At 40.6% G+C, this 18,221-nt stretch overlaps 1 protein-coding gene across 11 annotated transcripts in view; it reads right to left on the bottom strand.

Moving 5' to 3' along the window:
- The window catches only part of LOC103149413 (dystrophin-like), a 37,600-nt gene that overhangs the window by 4,950 nt on the left and 14,429 nt on the right, over positions 1-18,221 (bottom strand). For 5 of the 11 annotated variants that reach the window (XM_016679915.1, XM_016679914.1, XM_007568571.2 and 2 more), the window contains 13 exons: positions 13,203-13,264; positions 13,038-13,112; positions 11,356-11,557; positions 11,188-11,273; positions 10,211-10,368; positions 8,980-9,146; positions 7,995-8,106; positions 7,072-7,208; positions 5,824-5,862; positions 5,120-5,185; positions 3,781-3,846; positions 1,967-2,125; positions 992-1,235 (listed from right to left, as the gene is read on the bottom strand). In XM_016679915.1, the coding sequence (XP_016535401.1) occupies positions 992-1,235; positions 1,967-2,125; positions 3,781-3,846; positions 5,120-5,185; positions 5,824-5,862; positions 7,072-7,208; positions 7,995-8,106; positions 8,980-9,146; positions 10,211-10,368; positions 11,188-11,273; positions 11,356-11,557; positions 13,038-13,112; positions 13,203-13,264 (1,573 nt within the window). Of the gene's footprint in view, positions 1-991; positions 1,236-1,966; positions 2,126-3,083; positions 3,633-3,780; positions 3,847-5,119; positions 5,186-5,823; positions 5,863-7,071; positions 7,209-7,994; positions 8,107-8,979; positions 9,147-10,210; positions 10,369-11,187; positions 11,274-11,355; positions 11,558-13,037; positions 13,113-13,202; positions 13,265-16,831; positions 17,065-18,221 lie in introns of those variants that run through there. The other 6 variants (XM_016679920.1, XM_016679917.1, XM_007568572.2 and 3 more) reach the window with 5 other exon arrangements.

Below are 18,221 nucleotides of genomic sequence, written 5' to 3' on the forward strand. Positions count from 1 at the left end.
CACACACACACACACACACACACACACACGAGTGAGTCGTCGACTGCCACCATTGCTGAACCAGAGATAACTGACCATGACTGGCCAGATGCCTCAGTTCATTGCATAGAAATACTGAAGTTCACATTAATGATCATGTTAATTATCATATTCTATTTGAGTCCTCAAACGTTTTGTCACCGATCATGTTGACAGACATTTTAAAACATCAACACTTCTGACTATTTTTCACATTATTCAAACTAAATGAAACTAAAATAATGTTTTTCTTGCATCAAATGTTGAGATTTCCAGGTTTAAATTTGGAATATTTGACTTTCCAAACTTGGGCTTGACGGTCAACATAGTTTGGATGTCTACGGAGTTTCACTGAACTTGGGCTAAATTTAGTGTTTCTGAGCATTTTTTTGTTTACAAAGACTAAAAAAATTTTTTTGGAATGTAGCCATTTTGGACATCAAGCTCGAGATGGAATGTTAAACCTTAAAAAAAATATGTATTTTTGTTTCATTCACATGTACTGATGTTTTAAAATGTCTGTCAACATGACCAGTGACAAAACGTTTGAGGATATTATCATATCCTCAAACAGGATATGATAATTGACATGATTCAAAATGGCTACCTTCCATAAGTAGCAATTTTGGCTATAAGACTAATTGTCAACAAAGTTTGATACCAACAAAGAAAAAGCAGTCCCACTACTGAGGTACTGTTACCTCAGTAAAAGGCATTTAAACTTGTTAATTGCTTATGGAGTTCCTCAAGGCATTCTTCTCGGGACTTTTTCATTATGGTCTAATTTATCTAATTATTTACATCTAATATGGAAAAACTGCTGCTGGTTTTACAACCAAGTTGCTTATTTAGCAAATCAAAAGCAGAACCAGTTCTAAACGTGGTGGCCATATTCAGTTTGTCTTGATGAGTCAGCTCTTTTCTCTGGCCCAGCTCACAGCGTTTGGTGTAGTTAAAGAGACGAGATGATCACCTGCTCCAGAAGCTGCCTCAGCCTGTGCAGCTGGGACTCCAGCTGTTTGTTGTGGTCCTCCAGTATCTGCATGCGGGCCTCCAGGCGGCCTTTGTGCTGCCGCAGCAGCTTGGCCTCGGCGATGAGCTCGGCGTCTCGAGCGCTCTGCGGCGACACCGGCAGCATCTCGGGCGGCGAAGGCAGCGGAGACAGACCCTTCCTGTCGTGGGCTTTTTTCAGACGGTCGTACTCGGCCTGCAGCTTCCTGTAGGGAGAACCGCAGAGTTTTCAGTGAGAGCTCCCGGAAGCGTATTTTAGTTACAATCAGGGACAGTTTTTTTATTCATAGTACCTTCATATGCAGGGGGGAAAAAAGGCTACTGGATTTTACGTATTTTAGGCTTTATTTTAACTGTTGGGGTTGCAAAGTTACTTTGTGGTTCTGAAAACATTTTGTTTAGGATGTGGAAGTGAGTTTTGCTCCTACTTAAATTTTTCCTCATTCCAAGGCCAACCCAATCACAGAAACATCTAACCTGAGACAAGACAAATAAGAAAAACCAACAAGATTTTCATTCTTTTTTGATTTGGAATTAAAAAAAGGCCCGTTAGATAAAGACATTTTTTACATTTTGTTCATTTTTCTAACTTGTGATTTTAAGTGTTGGTTATATCTGGAGGCGAATGCATCGGATTTTATTTAGTGATTTCAGAATAAAAATTCACAGCACACTTAAAAAGTAATTACAGAAGGGGGATTAAAAAAATGTATTAAATTCTTGCTTTAATCTAAAAAAAATTTTTTTTCTCAGAATTCTTTACTATTTGGACATGGAAATTCTAAAAAGTAACAAAAAATAAATAAATCAGTGACCGTGATATTTATGACTATCAATTTTTCCATAAATCATAAAAGGTTTTTGAAACCTCCTTCCATGATGTGCTACATTGTGTTCCAAATCAAATGACCGTTAAACATCGCTTTCCTCCTCTGACCTGTTCTCCTGCTCCAGGTCACCCAGGACCCTCTCCAGCTCTCCCTTCTCCTCTGTTTCCATGGAGATGAGGATCTGGGCGGGGCTGCGGGGCTGACTGAGAGGAGAGCCTTGGTTCAGAGACTGGCAGTAGTGCTGGATCAACATGTGCTCGTCATCGCTGCAGATACACACACACACACACACACATCAAACATACCCACCAATGATTGACACACACATTCATAAGGTCACAGACACCGTGGCATGGACGTGCATGTGTGAACAAACACACACGCACGCGCGCACACACAGGAAAAAATGGAGAAAAAGAAAAGCAGAAGGTGAATGAAGGAGCAGCAGAACGGGACTGGAACACAGATGGAGAATCTGAAGCTCAGAGGAACAGAAAAATGTTTGGCTGAAAATATTAACATTGTTTTTGTTCATTATCAATAAATGATCAGCCTCTGAGCTGCTTTATCTTTGACTTGATTTCTGTCCAACCTAAAATCTATTCATGAAGAGTTCTCTGAATCTTAAACTGGATCATTCATCATTAAGATTTGTAAATGTAACCAAATGTTGGCACAGAAGAAGAATAAAATAAGAACGATAAGGAACAAAAACAGGATCTGTTCTGCTGGCCCACAGGTTGGGAAAAACTTCTGCCATCATCTGAAAGTCTGTCCTGTTTGCCTTCATTTTGTACACAAAAAAATAAAACTATGCATCACTTCTCACAACACTAAGAGACAAAAAGATTTGTTCTAACCTGATTCAAAAACATTCCATCCTAAATGGAAAGCTCTGATCATTTTTACATGACTCAGATCTTGCGTAACTTTTGGGGTTCCTCAAGGCGCCGTTCTCGGGACACTTTTATTAAATAGCTCAGTGATGCAACATCACTTATCAAATGTATACTGATGATGCATTTTTCTCGTCATAACCGCAACAAAAATTAGTTTTTGAAGCCAAAAACTCAGAACTTTGACTTGGTGAGGCTACAGAGCTGGCTCAGGCCAAAACATCACCATCAGGACAGCCAACCACTGTCCTGGAAATGTTGCCTGAATTGTTTTGTTGTCCTATCAGAACAACAAAACAAAACAAGAAAATAAGGATAATTCTTCATGTTTTTGCTTCTTAAACAATCTAGAAGACATGTTTACTCTGTGGACTGGCTCTGGTCAGTTGATAAAGTCATACTCGCATTCAGTGATTGGACTTCCTCTACTTGTTCTCTGATAAAGTCGAGTAAGGAAGACAGAGCAACAGGAGTGCTAAAACAAAGTCTCAGAAAGATCGACTACAATCAAACAAATACGCTCGTTTTACTCCTACAAACTTATTAAGTTTATGATAAGTGAGTTTTAATAGTTGAGTTTATATTGGGCAGCATCAACTGTCCTCTCTCTGAACCTCACTATAGATTCTTTGACTAGATGAAACTCAAGACTTTGTAGATAAAACTACAAAAACAATTGTTTTTTTTTTTTGAAGGGAAGTAAGAGAAAGTTATTTAAAACATGGTCATGTCATGAGTTTAAATATGTATTCTTATGTACATTTCTGGGGTTTTGTTAATTAATCCAACAGAATATTGAAGGAGGACAATAAAACTGAACAACAGATAGTCAAGGGGGGAATTGAAAAAGAAAAAAAAAAGAAGTCAAAGATTTGACCTTAAATCCAGAATACACATTTACAGACGAGTAACACAGGCAGCCAGTGGAAACAAGGAGGACAGAAGCAGCCGACACGCAGAAAGCCAGTCAGTGAGTTAGGAGGACAGGGTAGAACAAAACAAAAAAAACAAGAAGCTGTTCTCACATGCTCTCATTGGGTGAGATACTGTCATTCAGATAAGAGCCATTACGGTTCTCCATTTCAGCTAACCTGTGGAGGGGGAAGAAACAGAGCAGTCAGTCTTTAAACCAAAGAGACCGGAGACCGACAGCTGGCTGTCAGCTTCAGGGGCTTCCATCAGTTCCAGAACAATTCAAGTTCTGGTTGGATCATTCAGTGAGATCCGACCACTGACTGCTTCTTCTTCTTCTTCTTTTTTCCCCATTTAGTGAACCACTTGAGTCTTGTTTTATCTTTGACATAATATACAACAACTGCTCTGGATCTTTATAAGTTTACAAGTCAAACATTTTATTGGAATTATTTTGGGGATTTTTTTAAAATTTGGAAATAGAACAGACGATGATACTAGTCAGTGCTGAGCCACACTGGAAGCTTTAAGCTTAGCTTCCAGGCTGCTAGCATATGTTGTAAAGACGGCTAGCGTGTCCCAGTGTACCAGAAGATCTGAAGGCTTTTGTACACCAACAATACTCTTGTTCAAAGACTTCCTGTTCCAGTGGTCAGTCATGTCTTCTTCGGTGTGTTCCAAAGAAGCCCAGCAGGGTTTTTTTTGAGTCGACAAACTGTGTTGCTCTTTGCCTATTTTGTTGCAAAGAGCCACAAAATTTAGTCTCATCTGACCAGAACATGTTAGCTTACAATTGGTGTCTAGTGTCTTTCTTCTTGCCACTCCTCCAGAAAAGGACAGATCTGAAGTTATGTTGGAAACCATTTATCATCTTCCTTCCAATTTCCAATTCTGTATCACATGGTGTGGAAGGTCCTGCTCTCTCCCATTTAGGAATGGGAATCAAACATTTATGCTGAGCCCTTAGTGTTGGGCCCCATCACAGTCATTGCTCAACCTCCTCAAAACTAGATTTTGAACAAAGAAACAACAACATTGAGGCCATTTTTCCAAACTTTGTCAGTATTCTTAGAGTGTGCGGTTATGCAAACAACAAATAAATCATCATATCAGCCAATAAAAACAGAAGTTGGTGGAGTTACTTAGCGGACACAACTGCCAAAAACACAACCCCCCTTGACCTGCTCCTGCTGCCCCCTTCAACGCATGTTCTCAGCCCCTCGTGTCCAGATGCAACACAACAAGTAGGGAAAACTCAAAATATGACATAGATTACTAAAAATAATTAGCAATTGTTGGCCGTTAGCTGGGACACTTCCAGGGTTGAGGACAGCAGCATGGAATGTGAGTGGAATAAAAACAGAAGTAGGGGGTGGTAAAGACTGCTGCACCACGTCATGTTAGCAACACCTAATGCCAGGAAAGCAAGGATACAGAGTGTGTGTGTGTTACCGGTTGGCGTAGTGCTCGATCCGAGAATGTGTGTCGTCATGAGAGAGTTGAGGAGACGATCCAGGCCTGAAAGAGAGAAAGGACAATGAGACGGCATGAGTCAAACAGGAAAGGACAGTCGCAGCTGGAAATCCCAGACATCGGATAAAGTGGTTTATCCTGCTTTACGTTGATGATACTGTGATTTATTCAAAAGTTTGAATATTCTTGAATAGTTGCAGTGATTTGCCATGTGACTAATATAGACTGATTACACACAGCATTGTACTTATTTTCTTATTTAAAATAGAAAATTGACTCAAGTGAAAACCTGTAATCCAGTTTTCAGAAAGTTTTAAACATCAGACACAAACATCCATCTGCTTAGATGGCAGAGGTTAAGCTAGACCTTTTTGTTGCCCATCATTTTTTACTGATGTCTATAAAAAAAAAGGAAGTTATTTTAACCCTTAATTTTTAAAACTCTTTGCAACCAGCTTTAAGGATAAATCTTTGTGGCTCCTGCTCACAGACTTCTGGTCTGATTGCTGTGTTAATTTATGTCTTATGAGACTTTCTTTTTCAACATGAATTACTGCACAAGAAAAATCTACTTGCTTGGTGCCATGTTTTTTTTTTTTGGTTTGATAAAAAAAACAGAGGTTTATATAAGCATCAGAAGAACAAAACAAGCTGCAGACTGAGACTGTGTGTCAGATACTCACGCATGGTCTACAGGCCAGAAGTTGATCAGGGTGACGGGACTGGAAGAGAAACAGCATACCATCATTACAAATGGATCTTTCTACTAATATTCTGCAAGCTCCAAAGTTCAGAGATGCACCTTTAGCTGAGTTTCATTGAGTAAAAGGAAGTTAAACATCCACACAAAAGCTAAACATAAGGAAGGTGTGATAATGTGTTTGTTTAGCATGGTAGAAGAAAATAGTCCAGTTACACATTAATCCAGCTCCAGATTCCATTGCACACATATGCTATAGTGGAAGATTCAGCTTCAGAGGGTTTTTATACAAGTTATATATTTCAAATATAGAAAACATGCAGCCGATGTTCTTGGTATATTTTAGAGACCTTCAGCCTTCATTTGGTTCTGCTGACACAAATTCAACAAATTAAATTTTAGATGCATTTATTTTGGACTCCAACATGCTAATGCTACATTTATTAAATGATGCTAAATCTTTGTTTTCATTCAGGTAGACTGGGAGCGATGTGGAAATGATTTCAGGGTCTCATGTCCCGTTTGGTCGTTTTGGCCGTTTTTCACAGATGACTTATTAAAAAGGGAGTTCCACAGGGTCTCCCCTTCACATCACTTATTTTTTTTCCACAAATCCGCTTTAAACGATTCTTACGTACTTCTTTATGCTGATGACACAACCTTCCACATCTAAATAATTCAAACTTAAGAGTGATTTTTTTTGTCTGATATAATAAAATTTACAAAAGTGATTGCCAGAAGATCTTTAGCTGATACAAATGAATAACAATTAACTTCATTCTTCTTCAGCAAATATACAATTCCTCAATAAATCTGAAAACAGCATTTTGTATTTAATCAGGTTATCTTTGTATTCTAGTAACATGTGAGGAACAGTGGATTTTGGTCTCAGAGCCTGAGGTGCAGTTCGCCTCGGTTGTTATCTGAAAGCTTTAGACGTTGATGTGATCCGACGGTCCAGCATGAAGAAGCATCAAAGCTAAGCTTGATTGGGAAACATAAAAACCCATTCAACACTCACAACAATATTAGGAAGTAATATTAACCTGTGGTTGGTCTGTGCTTTCATTCTACGTTCAAAATTTAAAGGGGAATCTGAATGATCCTTGTCATTTTTCGCGAATTTAGAAGTTGTATAGACTTCTTCTGTAGGTCAGAATATTACTTGTGTCTCTTGTCTGTATTTGTGTGTATGTGTGTGTGTGTGTGTGTGTTTGTGTGTGAGCCCCACGTTTCCATGTTGTCCCCCTCCAGGATGGTCTGGACGGGCAGGTAGCCCATGCGTGGGTGTTTGGCAAAGTAGCGCTTGGTCCTGAATTTGTTCTTCAGCACCTTGGCAAAATCACGCACATCCTCCCCTGATGTGGTCTGCAGAGAGAGCAAAGAAGAGGGTCAGAAAAGACACTTTTTAATGGAAAAATCAAAACAAAATGTTAAATTTAAACAATGAGTTGGTGACTTATGTTTTTCAAAGCCATTTACATTTATATTACACAGCTGGTAAGAAGTCATGCTTCGTGCTTCCTTAAAGAGGAATCTAAAATCTCATCTTTTGGAGAATTTCCTCAGATGTGTCACTGCACCCTACTTCATGTTGTCAGACTGGTCCTATTTAACAACAGATGGTAAAATTTGACCAAAATATATTTTCACTGGAGTTATTTCATCCTTTAACATGGAGGACAAGCTTAAACACAGACTGGTTTAGATTTGTTTCCCCTTTAATCCATGAAATCCTTTGAAAACTGGATTCTCTTTCTCTGATATAAAATTCACTTTGATGATCTGAAACGTAACTGAAGAAAAAGTACAAAAAAATAAAAATAAAATCAAGAAATTTTTAAGGTGGCAAATAAGTTTTTGTTGCAATCATGGACAAAATCTGGACTAGAATATATTAGATTAAGTTTATGGTCACTGTGTCAAGATTTAAGCTTCAAATTTCTAAACTAGATGGAGCGGAGCACCACCTTGTAATCCACTGAGATTCGTTTTAATGAAAAGCAATAAAGAACACACTTTGTCTTACATGGTAACCATCACTAACAGAAAATAATTCAAAGCACCATCAGTTGGCTTATTAGCTGGATGGAGAGACGGCAGCTGGACTCTTAAACGCTGCAGGATTGTTTTTCAGATCCGGCCCAAACGTACCGGAGTGCAGTATTCCACCATGGGGTATTGCATCTTGTGTCCCTTGGCAACGCGGCCGGAGAAGAAGCAGCTTTGGCAAATGTCATAGTTGAAATGTTTCAGGCTCCGATATCTGAAGAAGAAGAAAAATAGACCACATGATTAATAAGAGGAAAAAATGAGAGGAGAGGAACACCAGCCATCTTTTCCAGTCTCAGTTATCCATTATCTAAAAGGGTTTTCTTCTGGTTTTCTCCTTTCCTTCTCTTCTTTACTTTTCCTTCCCTCCTTTGTCTCTTCTGCCTTCTTTGTGTTTTTCTTTTCTTTCCTTTGTGTCCCCTCTCTATTTTTCTGGATCCATGTAACCTGGCGACTTCAGTTTATTTGATTTTATCTTTTAAAGTCAGCTGTACATGACAAAAAACCTCTAAAGAAAATAGATGAATAAATGTAGGACATTTGTTGCTCAGAGTATTTTTGTTTATGCATCAGGCTACCACTCTGACATAAACCTGACTGAGGCTTTATTCTGAAAAAGCCTCTTAACTGTTCTTAGAAATAAGCTGAGTCATAACCAGGGTCAGTTATGATCTCAGTCCTATTATGGAGGCATGTTTACATCACGTTACGGTTACCATGGCATCTGGCAGCACACAAAGCAGTTGAAGTCAGCTGTGAGCAAAGGAAAGATTTTTTTCCTGCCCCATACTGTCGACATAACACATCTAACAAAACAAAATATGAAATAAGAGGAATGAATTATGGAGGCAGTGATTGCAGTTTTCTGGCCGATCACTGATCTTTGAAAAGCCTGGCCTACTGATTCTGATTTTCCTTGATATCAGTTGATCCCAAACTTAAGGAAATCAGGACCAATTCATCACATGGGATGGCATCACTGGGGACGCTCCGATCCATTATTTTGCATCCAATACGATACAGTATCGGCTGGTCGAGGCACAGATATTAATATTGGATCGGTTTTGATTTCAACCACTTCACCCACCTGAACCCGATGATGGGACACTCCTTGCAGATGTTGCACTTGGCTTGGTGCTTGGCGGTTTCTGCAGCCGCGACCCGGTGCAGCACCGGGAGCCAAACCATAGACTGAGGCTCCAGACGCATCCAGTCCAGGAACATGGCGGCCTCCAGCTCAGGTTTGTTGTTGGCCTGCAAAGAAAGAAAGAAAGAGAGAGAGAGAGAGAGAGAGAGAGAGAGAGAGAGAGAGAGAGACAGAACTTCAGACGAATGCGACAGAAACCCAAACCAGGTACTGAGCGCATCAGTGCATCTATGCTCACATTTCTGAAAACACATTTTCTTAGAAACTTAAATTTGGGAGTAATAAAGAAATTTTAGGTTCAGAACTTATTCAGATGCATCATTCAATGTATTGCTGTTAAACGTAAAGTAAATAAATTACCATCTGTTGTTAAAAAAATGCTACATATATCAAATACAACTTAAAAGAAATTTGACTTTGTAATTTAAAGTCCTAAAATTGGGTCTCTGTCTCTTTAAGAAGCTCCTGACTCTTTCTGAAACTGCGCCGCCTTCAACAAGTCATCACAACACGGCTCCTCTATTAACCCTTTAACTACGTTTTTACCAGCATTGCATTGAGAAATAGCTCCTATAATGAATACAAGGTAGTAGGTGTTTGCTAATTGCTGCCGTCTAGTCTGAAGGAGCCGAGTGGAGGATTTGGGGGAGGATTCTGTTCTGTGAGGCGGAAGCTTAAAATCTTGGAAACTGCAAACGCATCACCACGAAGCAGGAACTGAGTCGCCCCAAGGTGGTTGCCACGGGAGATTAAAGGATTTCAAAACATGCATGAAAGAACAAAGGAAACACTCCAGGTGTGTTTTTGTTGAGGGAACAACATTATAACATGATGTAAAGCTCAAAAAGTCGATTTTTACAACATCATATTTTTCAAAGTGTCTTTTCAGGGAGGAGAAACCAACTAAAAATCCTGACAAAAACAGAGAAGAGTTAGGCAGGAAAATGTTCCCCTTTCATTTCGTCTCTCTACAGAAGCAGGACAGCAGAGTCAAAACTACAAAGTTGACTCCAGCTACTGATCTGGATAATGATAAGCTGCCTTCACACCGCCAGGCTGGCAGGCAGCGGGGAAATGAGAAGGCAAGTAATCACATGTAACCCCGCAGAATTAGCCACTGCTTGTGTCTGCATCCAGGTCTATTCCGACCGGTTCTGACTGAGGCACGTACAAACTGGAAGCAGCTGCGGACAGACGGCTCGATGTTGGAGCCGCCGAAGGACGCCACCTCGCCGAGCTGCCGGGGGATCTGGATGGAGTCGTGGAGGAGGAGGCCCAAGCGGCGCTGGTCACAGAAACCCGTGGCGCTGGCAACCTGTCTGAACAAAACTGGAGATGCAGAGGGGAAGAGAGAGAGAAAGAAATGAAAACTTAAAAAAAGGATAAATATCATAACTCATAACTCAACTCATAAAATAGTTTGATAGCTTGTACAAAATAAACTGTGACTCAAAATAATAGTGTCACTAAAAAAATTATAAAAGATTACAATGAATTCTAATTTTTCACTTTGATCATATATCCTTATTACAAAATATACATTTCTTCTTCTAAAAATTATTTTTAGGTATTTTTCATAATTTTTCAAACAAAGCAAACATTAAGTAACAAATATTAATCAAAAATGTGCAAGGCATGGATTTTAACCATGTTTTGTGTTTTCACTTCCAAAACCGATATCTGATGTCTCGTATCGGCTGATACAGAAAAACAGCTGAATTGACTTAAACCATTTCTTCTTTTAAACATAAATGCACTGAATTACAAACTTAAGTATATCACACTTAAATACACACATAGCTCCACAAGCTAACAAGTAAAAACAACTTTAATTTAGCCACTCAGTGCAATTAGCAGCGTAACAGCACATGTAAAATAAATAATAAAAAAACTGAAACTGACAAAACAATAGGTTGACTGTATTGGTCAAACATGTAACAATTAACAGCAACAAACCTTTAAAATGCTACAGAAAGCATAATTAGGAATTCTAAATATAGTGTATGATGCATAGAGCAGAAAGCATGGAATTGAACTTAATAGATCTAGAATTGTTTTCAGAATCAGGACCAATACAGGTTTTAATATCAGATCGATATCAACTTAAATTTTAACCTCTAGTTTTATGTACGAGCTGGTTGGACTTACATCGGTATTTATCCTCTAGGTGGGCTTTGCAAAGCGAGATGATTCCAGTTTTGAACGACAGAGTCCGAATCTTCCCAGTGCGCCCGCTGCCAAAGCAACATTTCAGAACCTGGTTAGCTCTGGGGGGAAAACACTCCTGGGGTCGTGTCGGGGCATGCTTTCACGTACGTGTCGTAGACGTTGAGCAGCCAGTTGAGGCACATGTCCACACTCAGCTGGACGTTGACCAGGTGGGAGTGGCTCTGCTCCAGCCGCTGGTACAGGCTGGTAAGGCAGGCCACCAGCTGGGAGATGTCCAGCAGCTGCTCGTTCTGCTTCAGGGTGTGCTGCTCGAACACCTCGCACGCCGTCTGCATGCTCAGCAGGTCCACTAAGAAAAGAAACACCACCACAGATGAGCTTTGCTTCCAAGTCACCAGACATTCTTGAAATCCCTAAAAAGCGGTTTGAATCAGCAGCTCTCCAGGCTTTTTGGAACATCTTTTAGAGGTTTTGGTGAGTTTTTCCTCAACAAAGAGAAAAGAGGCAAGAATGGGTCCTTGTGGAACGCCAAAAATAATGTTCTACAAGTTTTGTTGACTGCAAACCTCATCTTCTACAGTCCAAAGAAAAACAAAATTGGTGTTGATTGGTCTCAGTTGCGTTCAAGTTTTTCAAGGTTTTGAGACGGACCAGGTGCAATAGAAAATTGGTTGATAATTACATGTGACATTCACTTGAGTAGGTTACAGTTTTAAGCAACGTTGCCTCAGAGAACACCACTACTGAAGCCACCCAACAACCGAAGGACGAAGGCGCTGGTCAATCATCAGCTACAGCCTGTCAGTTATTTGCAAAAAGTCTTGAAACATTTAAGTTTCTGAGCCTTAGCAGGCACAAAAGTTTTAAACGGATTAAAATATTTTATTTAGTGACGTTGATGGTGTAACAACCATCTGAAAACAGTACATTTGTGTTGAGCTCAGTGTAAGGAACTGCCTCCAGAAGTAGTTACTTCCTTGTTGGCATTAGACAAAAAATGTAAATTTCTTTTTTTTTTTTTTTGGTTTAATTCAGAGCTGCGTACTTGAAGCAAAAGTTAGGAAATTTTACCAAGGTTCTCCTGCGTAACTTGAAAAATATTCCACTGTAACAAACCATCCTAAATAAAGGAGAAAAGAATAATCATAAATGTATTTTTAGTATATTTGCTAAATTTACCGTCATAGCTCTGTAGAGCCATCCATTCCTCCAAACCTCAGAAGGAATGATTTCATGACATACAATTAATTCCTATTACAAATAAAACTGTTGATATCATTAATTCAAATCCACAGAAAGTCCTAGTCAAAGTTGTCCGAAGGCCAAGTAGGGGATGCAGCATACAAATACTTGAGACTAGAGCAGAAAAACACCTGAAACATGCACTAAGAGCTACCAAGGTAGCAAGCATGGCCCAGTCAAAGTCCAGCCCTAAATTCAATTGCGATTGAGTGGCTAGAAACATACCAACGAGACACACAAAGCAAATGTTCAACTCCAGAACTCCACTCCTGGGGGATTTTGCTTTTATTTATAAAAAGCTTTGGCGTCACAAATAATTCCTCTGCTCTGTGCTGCCGCAGCAGCCTGACAGAAAGACGTAGGCAGCTCCCACTTTGCAGATCCACAGGCAAAAGATGAGAGGGATGAGTAAACACACATATGGACACCATGATGCGTCAGAAACAGAAACAGAACGGGACAGATGGTTAATAGTACAGAGGAGGCAGGAGAGGCGGGACGAAGACGAGGGAAAGAGAAAAGCAGCGAATGGGGAGGACGAGGCGCAGCGTCGCGACGGGGCGAGGAGCCACCGCGACCGTACTCACAGCAGAGAGCTTTCTGCAGGCGCCTGAGCTTCATGGCGGTGCGGTAGGCCGAGAACCGAACGTTGTTCAGGTCGGCTGAGGAGCAAAACGTTATGTTGTAAGTTTTAAACCCTCCAATAAAAAAAACATTCAAAACACCTTAAAAGACGTTGAGGTGATGCTTACCCAGAGACTGGTAGAGCTCCGTCATCTTGGGATGGTCCCAGCATGTCGTCTGGGTCTGGTGGCTGCAAAGGGACAAAAACAGAGGAAGATTAAAATATTGTGTTGGTAAGTTCAAGAGTATTTGGGTCTAAATAGATGGAGTCCAGCTTGCAACAGAAGTTGGAGGGTTCTTAGCTTGACCTGCTGGTTGGAAACTCAATTATCTGATCGACAAACTAATGGAACCAACAGCAATAAAATGTTGTGGAGACGGGTTTCTCCCAGACCCGTCTGGTGGCAGGGGTCACCATAAATGCATCAACTAGCTTACATTACTTTTTTGCACTGTATTTAAAACAAAGTAAACGCAAATTCCAAGGCTTTACCATTGGCAAGTACAGCCTGGTGGCCCGCCAGGCTTATAATACATAACATGTTATGGAGGGGTGAGTTAGGTGTTTTAGGAATGTCATATCCAGTTTTTACAGAAAGCAAATAATTAACCATTTTCTCGCTGAAGTTTGATCGGCCATTTGCCTTCCTATCCAATTCCGCCTGATTTCTCCAGTGAGATTTAAACTGGGCCAATCAGGAGTTGTGAACAATGACACTGATTTGACACAGACATTTTGCTGTTTAAGAATTGTAGTCGGAGCAAGAGGAATATTTAAGACGTCATATTGTTGACAGAGATCTCACTCCCTACATGGTTGTTTGTATTGGTATTGAACTCATTTTCCAGTAAGCTTCATTAAAGGCTAATTGCTAATATGAGATGCTAAGGGTATCTTGAAATAATGCCACAAAATGAATAATACATTTAAATATTAATTAAACCCTGCTTTATAGCAACTGCTCTCTCTCTCTCATGTGATATTGCTGCTGAATAAGGAAAAATCTGGGCTTTGACTAGGCCTATAGCTTAATTTCTTCACTCTCAGACCCTGATTGGCTGACATACTGGTACATATTGGGTCAATGTCCAGTTCTGCTTCAGCTTTATTCTTATTTTTTCAACTGGCCCCACACATGATGCACATTTTTTTATATATTATTTGGATTTCTCACCACTGTTAAAATGTCCAAATATGAAAAACTATTTTTCACATTACTAGTTTAAAACCTTTCCAGCCATACTTTAGTATTCGAAGTAAATAAAGCCAGGGATAAAGGTGAAATGATATCTTGGTGTTCTCCTCTGTGCAGGTGGATGTTTCAGGTCAGGCTTTAATAGTAGGTGTGCAAAGTGGGTGACTGCTGAACACAGTGGGCGGTGTGGCTCAACCACTGCATCGAGCAAAACAAAGAAGAGAAGAAGAACGCAGTGCAGCTCGGACTTTTTCAAGCTGTCCGGTTTCTACCTGGGGCCACGGCAGTGCACAAACGCAACCCGGTCCAGCTGGGAAGCGGTCAACGTGGGTCCAGCTGGTTGTACGAGAGCACACCCGCAGTTAACCTCCGTCTCTGAAGCACGCACAAACAATAATCGGCCCGCAGGCTTGTTTTGCCTCTCTCCCACACTCACACTCCCGATAATGAGGAGAGGGGTCCCCTGGTGAAGAGCTACTCTAAAATCCTCAGCCTCAAAGTGTGGATAAACAGCAGCTCGTCATGAGAGCGCCGCTCACACAAACGCCCCCGAATGAACACGCAGCAGCTGCTTTCACCGGCAACACGGCAACGCATCGGGACCGAGAACGGCTGCGGGTCAAGCGAGGTGTTTGTCCAACGTGGAGCGTTGACTCATGTAACAGTGAACAGCTGTCGTTTTTTTCAGCAACCAGCTGAAAACGACACTTTGATTACAAAGTTGTAAATGGAAATCAAAGAGATAATTCAAGGTATGAGACTGGATCAGACCTAGATATGAGAAAAATGTCAAGAAAATTAATGTTAAATTTAAATATTATACTAATGTTAAATGTTTGCTATCAATATACATTCCTCATCTCATTTTTGGCGTTTCAACCAGAACATTGGTACTGGTTGAAAGATCGACCGATCCACTTTTTTCCCCACTTTCGATATCTGAGGTTTAATATTGGCCTTTTTTTTTTTTTTAACACATATGTAAATGCACTGAATTACAAATGTATTTGACTAGGACTAGTAAAAAATGCACAAAGACGGTGGTCCGATGTCACAGCTGAGGGGCACAGCAGGGCTAAGGGAGATGTTTTAAAGAGTAAAACTAATGTAAAACCACATGGATCTGTGGCATGAAATATCATAATTGTAAAGCAGCGCAGTATTTCTCAACACACTACAGTCTAAGGGCTATTCTTGCTGCTGTATCATTCAAAAAGAAGCTATTCTATCCCTTGGATAGGACAGAGAGAGCTTCACACTCGATGCCCTGCATGATTAAGACTCTTCTTATAGAGAAGTAGCTCTTGAGTAGCAATGAGAGGAATTGATTAATAAATTGCAACTTTTTTCTAAGCTTCTAGCACATTTAAGTGACTATGTGTACTTATTCAAAAAAGGTGAGAGAATAACAGAATTTGAAAGCACAGCAATGAGCTAGGCACTAGTTGCTAACAATATTGACATAATCTACAGAGATAAATCCTGAAGAAGAACTTTAGGCTTAAACACGTGTTTGCTGTTACGCAGCAGGGTAATAATCTGAAGCAAACCAGCAGTTTTGCCAACAAAAATATATAAAAGCAGGTTTTGGAGTGGTCTAGTCAAAGTGCAGGCTGAGAAACGAATGAAATTCTTTGGCATGACCTTAAATAGCCATTCTCTGTCCAAAATACCCCACGATGCTGCTTAATTTAAAAAGAAATGCTAAGAAGGTCTAAACTAGGTTGGTTTCGATATGTTGGTATTCATTCAAGTGCTCATGCTTTTCTAAAAATTGACATTTGTTTCATGACTTTTTTTCATGTCAATCAAATAGTCATGGACTAAAAAGTGAATTGGTCGGAGCACGCACACGCGCGCGCACACACACACACACACCTGCACACGCGCACACACACACACACACACCTGCAATCACATGGGTGCCAAAAATGGGAAGCAGCCATTCCCATAAAGACTAAATCCTATCCAGCCATGCTGAAAACCGATAAGTGGATCATCGGATCGGTGCAAAACAGCACTAAATGTGCAACAATTCAGCGCCGATTTGCCAGGAAGGTGACCGTGTGTGGAGTGTGAAGGAATTCAAACACTGCTGCACTGACGGCGGGGGTCTGTGTATTACACTCGTTGAGATTACCACGTATTCCCCAGTGGGAAAAATTCAATCACATACTGCTGACATGCAGGCGCAGCTCCGGGCTGAATATATACAGATTCATGTTCCAATATGGCAGCAGAGGAGCGGGGAGGAGAGCGGCTCGAGGAGGCGCGAGTGGCCGCACACCTCGCCTCGCTCCCCCGGTAACAACCGCAGGAAGGGTTAAATCACTCCCAAAGAGAACCATTTACCTCCCACTTCATTAGCGGAGAAAGGGAAAAGCGCTTCTCGCTCATTTCTCAGCAAAACCGACAATTCGCTTTAATATTCTGTTATAATTGACTGACAGTCAAAGCACACGGTCGATGTGCGAGCGGCGTGAAAAGCTCCCCTGCATTACCACCATCCCCATTATTTATCAGCACCACAAACATTCCCCAGCCCCTCTGCAGCTACTCACTTCCGAAACTGCTCCCGCATCGCCCGCAAATCACAGCCCTGCGAGTCCAGAGGTGATGGCTCGACTCAGCGAGGAGAGAGGAGGAGGACAAGGCGGACGGAGCGTCTCCTGACACCGGCGAGAGGCGTCCGAGGTTACCGTGAAGGGCCTAAGCGAGTCGGTGTGTGTTCCTCTCTGCAAGCGGCAGCGACGGGGCTGCGGAGGCTAACACGTCGCGAAAATACAGCGGAGGAACACTTCCGCTGGGTCAGACAAAATAAAAGCGGCAACCACTTGTTTCACCACTTATTTTATGGCTTCGGCATCACTCTGAAACAAATTCCTCTTACTTTCGAGCAGCAAAACAGGCGTTTAACTCAGGTCGTCAACAATGCTCCCAGAGGCGTAGCTAGGATTCTGAAACACTGGGCTCAGTCCAAATATTCAGGAGGGGGCCGGGGGTCTTAATAAATTATAAGAACATCAAAAGTTAATATGAGTAATTCAATTTAACTAGTAAAACTTGTGCACATGCAACATTGTATTCATATTTAAGATTATCAGGATTAATTTAAAAATGTTCTTAGATTGCAATGTCTTTTAAATATTGTCACCTTCCTAAAATTTTGAGGGGCTGATTTTTTGTCTTAAAGTCAAAATCACTTTTGGCAAAAATAAATTAGACCATTAGTTTAAGAAGGTGACAATATGTAAATCCATGTGGTTATTTTATGTTATTTTTATGTAACCATTTGTGTTCTTAAATAAACTATTATTCCTAACAATCTATTTTTATAATTATATTTTTAAGTATTCATTAGGAATGTCCACTCTGAAACTTGCATGGCTTGTCTTGATCTTCCAGTGACATCATACAATAAAGTGATGTATTTAAAGTGTGCCTCCCAATAGCTCAAATGTGACATCATCGTCTGGGAAGGAAACACTTAGTCTGATTTAATGTTAGGCAGTGGAAAACATTGCTTTGTTTTTACACAGAGTAAAAGAATCTGGCTTCAACTGTCATGCTGAGGGGGTGATGAGGGACAAATGGGTTGTTCCAGTCCAATCCCCTCTCCTGTCGTGTCCTTGGTTAAGACACTTCACCCACCTACAGTTGGAAAGCCTGTTTCTATCCCCTTAAATTCTGTCATATTTGTTTTAAAAAAATGCATTTGTGGCTTGAGCAGCAAAATTTGGTATGTGTTTTTCAATGCCAAACAACTTATGTTTTGCAAATAAAAATGTGTGTGGGGGGAAAATGAAGCAGTAACAACATAAACCATTTACAAGCAGCATCTGTGGGAAAACAAAGCCTGTGGTGACTGAAGGTTAACTTAAATCCAGACAGATGTTAAGATGGGATTCAGCAACCAGCAGCTGAATTCTTTCTCTTCTCTTAGGAAACAAA

The sequence above is a fragment of the Poecilia formosa genome, unplaced genomic scaffold (assembly GCF_000485575.1).
Source record: "Poecilia formosa unplaced genomic scaffold, Poecilia_formosa-5.1.2 Scaffold225, whole genome shotgun sequence".
NCBI classification, from domain to species: Eukaryota; Metazoa; Chordata; class Actinopteri; order Cyprinodontiformes; family Poeciliidae; genus Poecilia; species Poecilia formosa.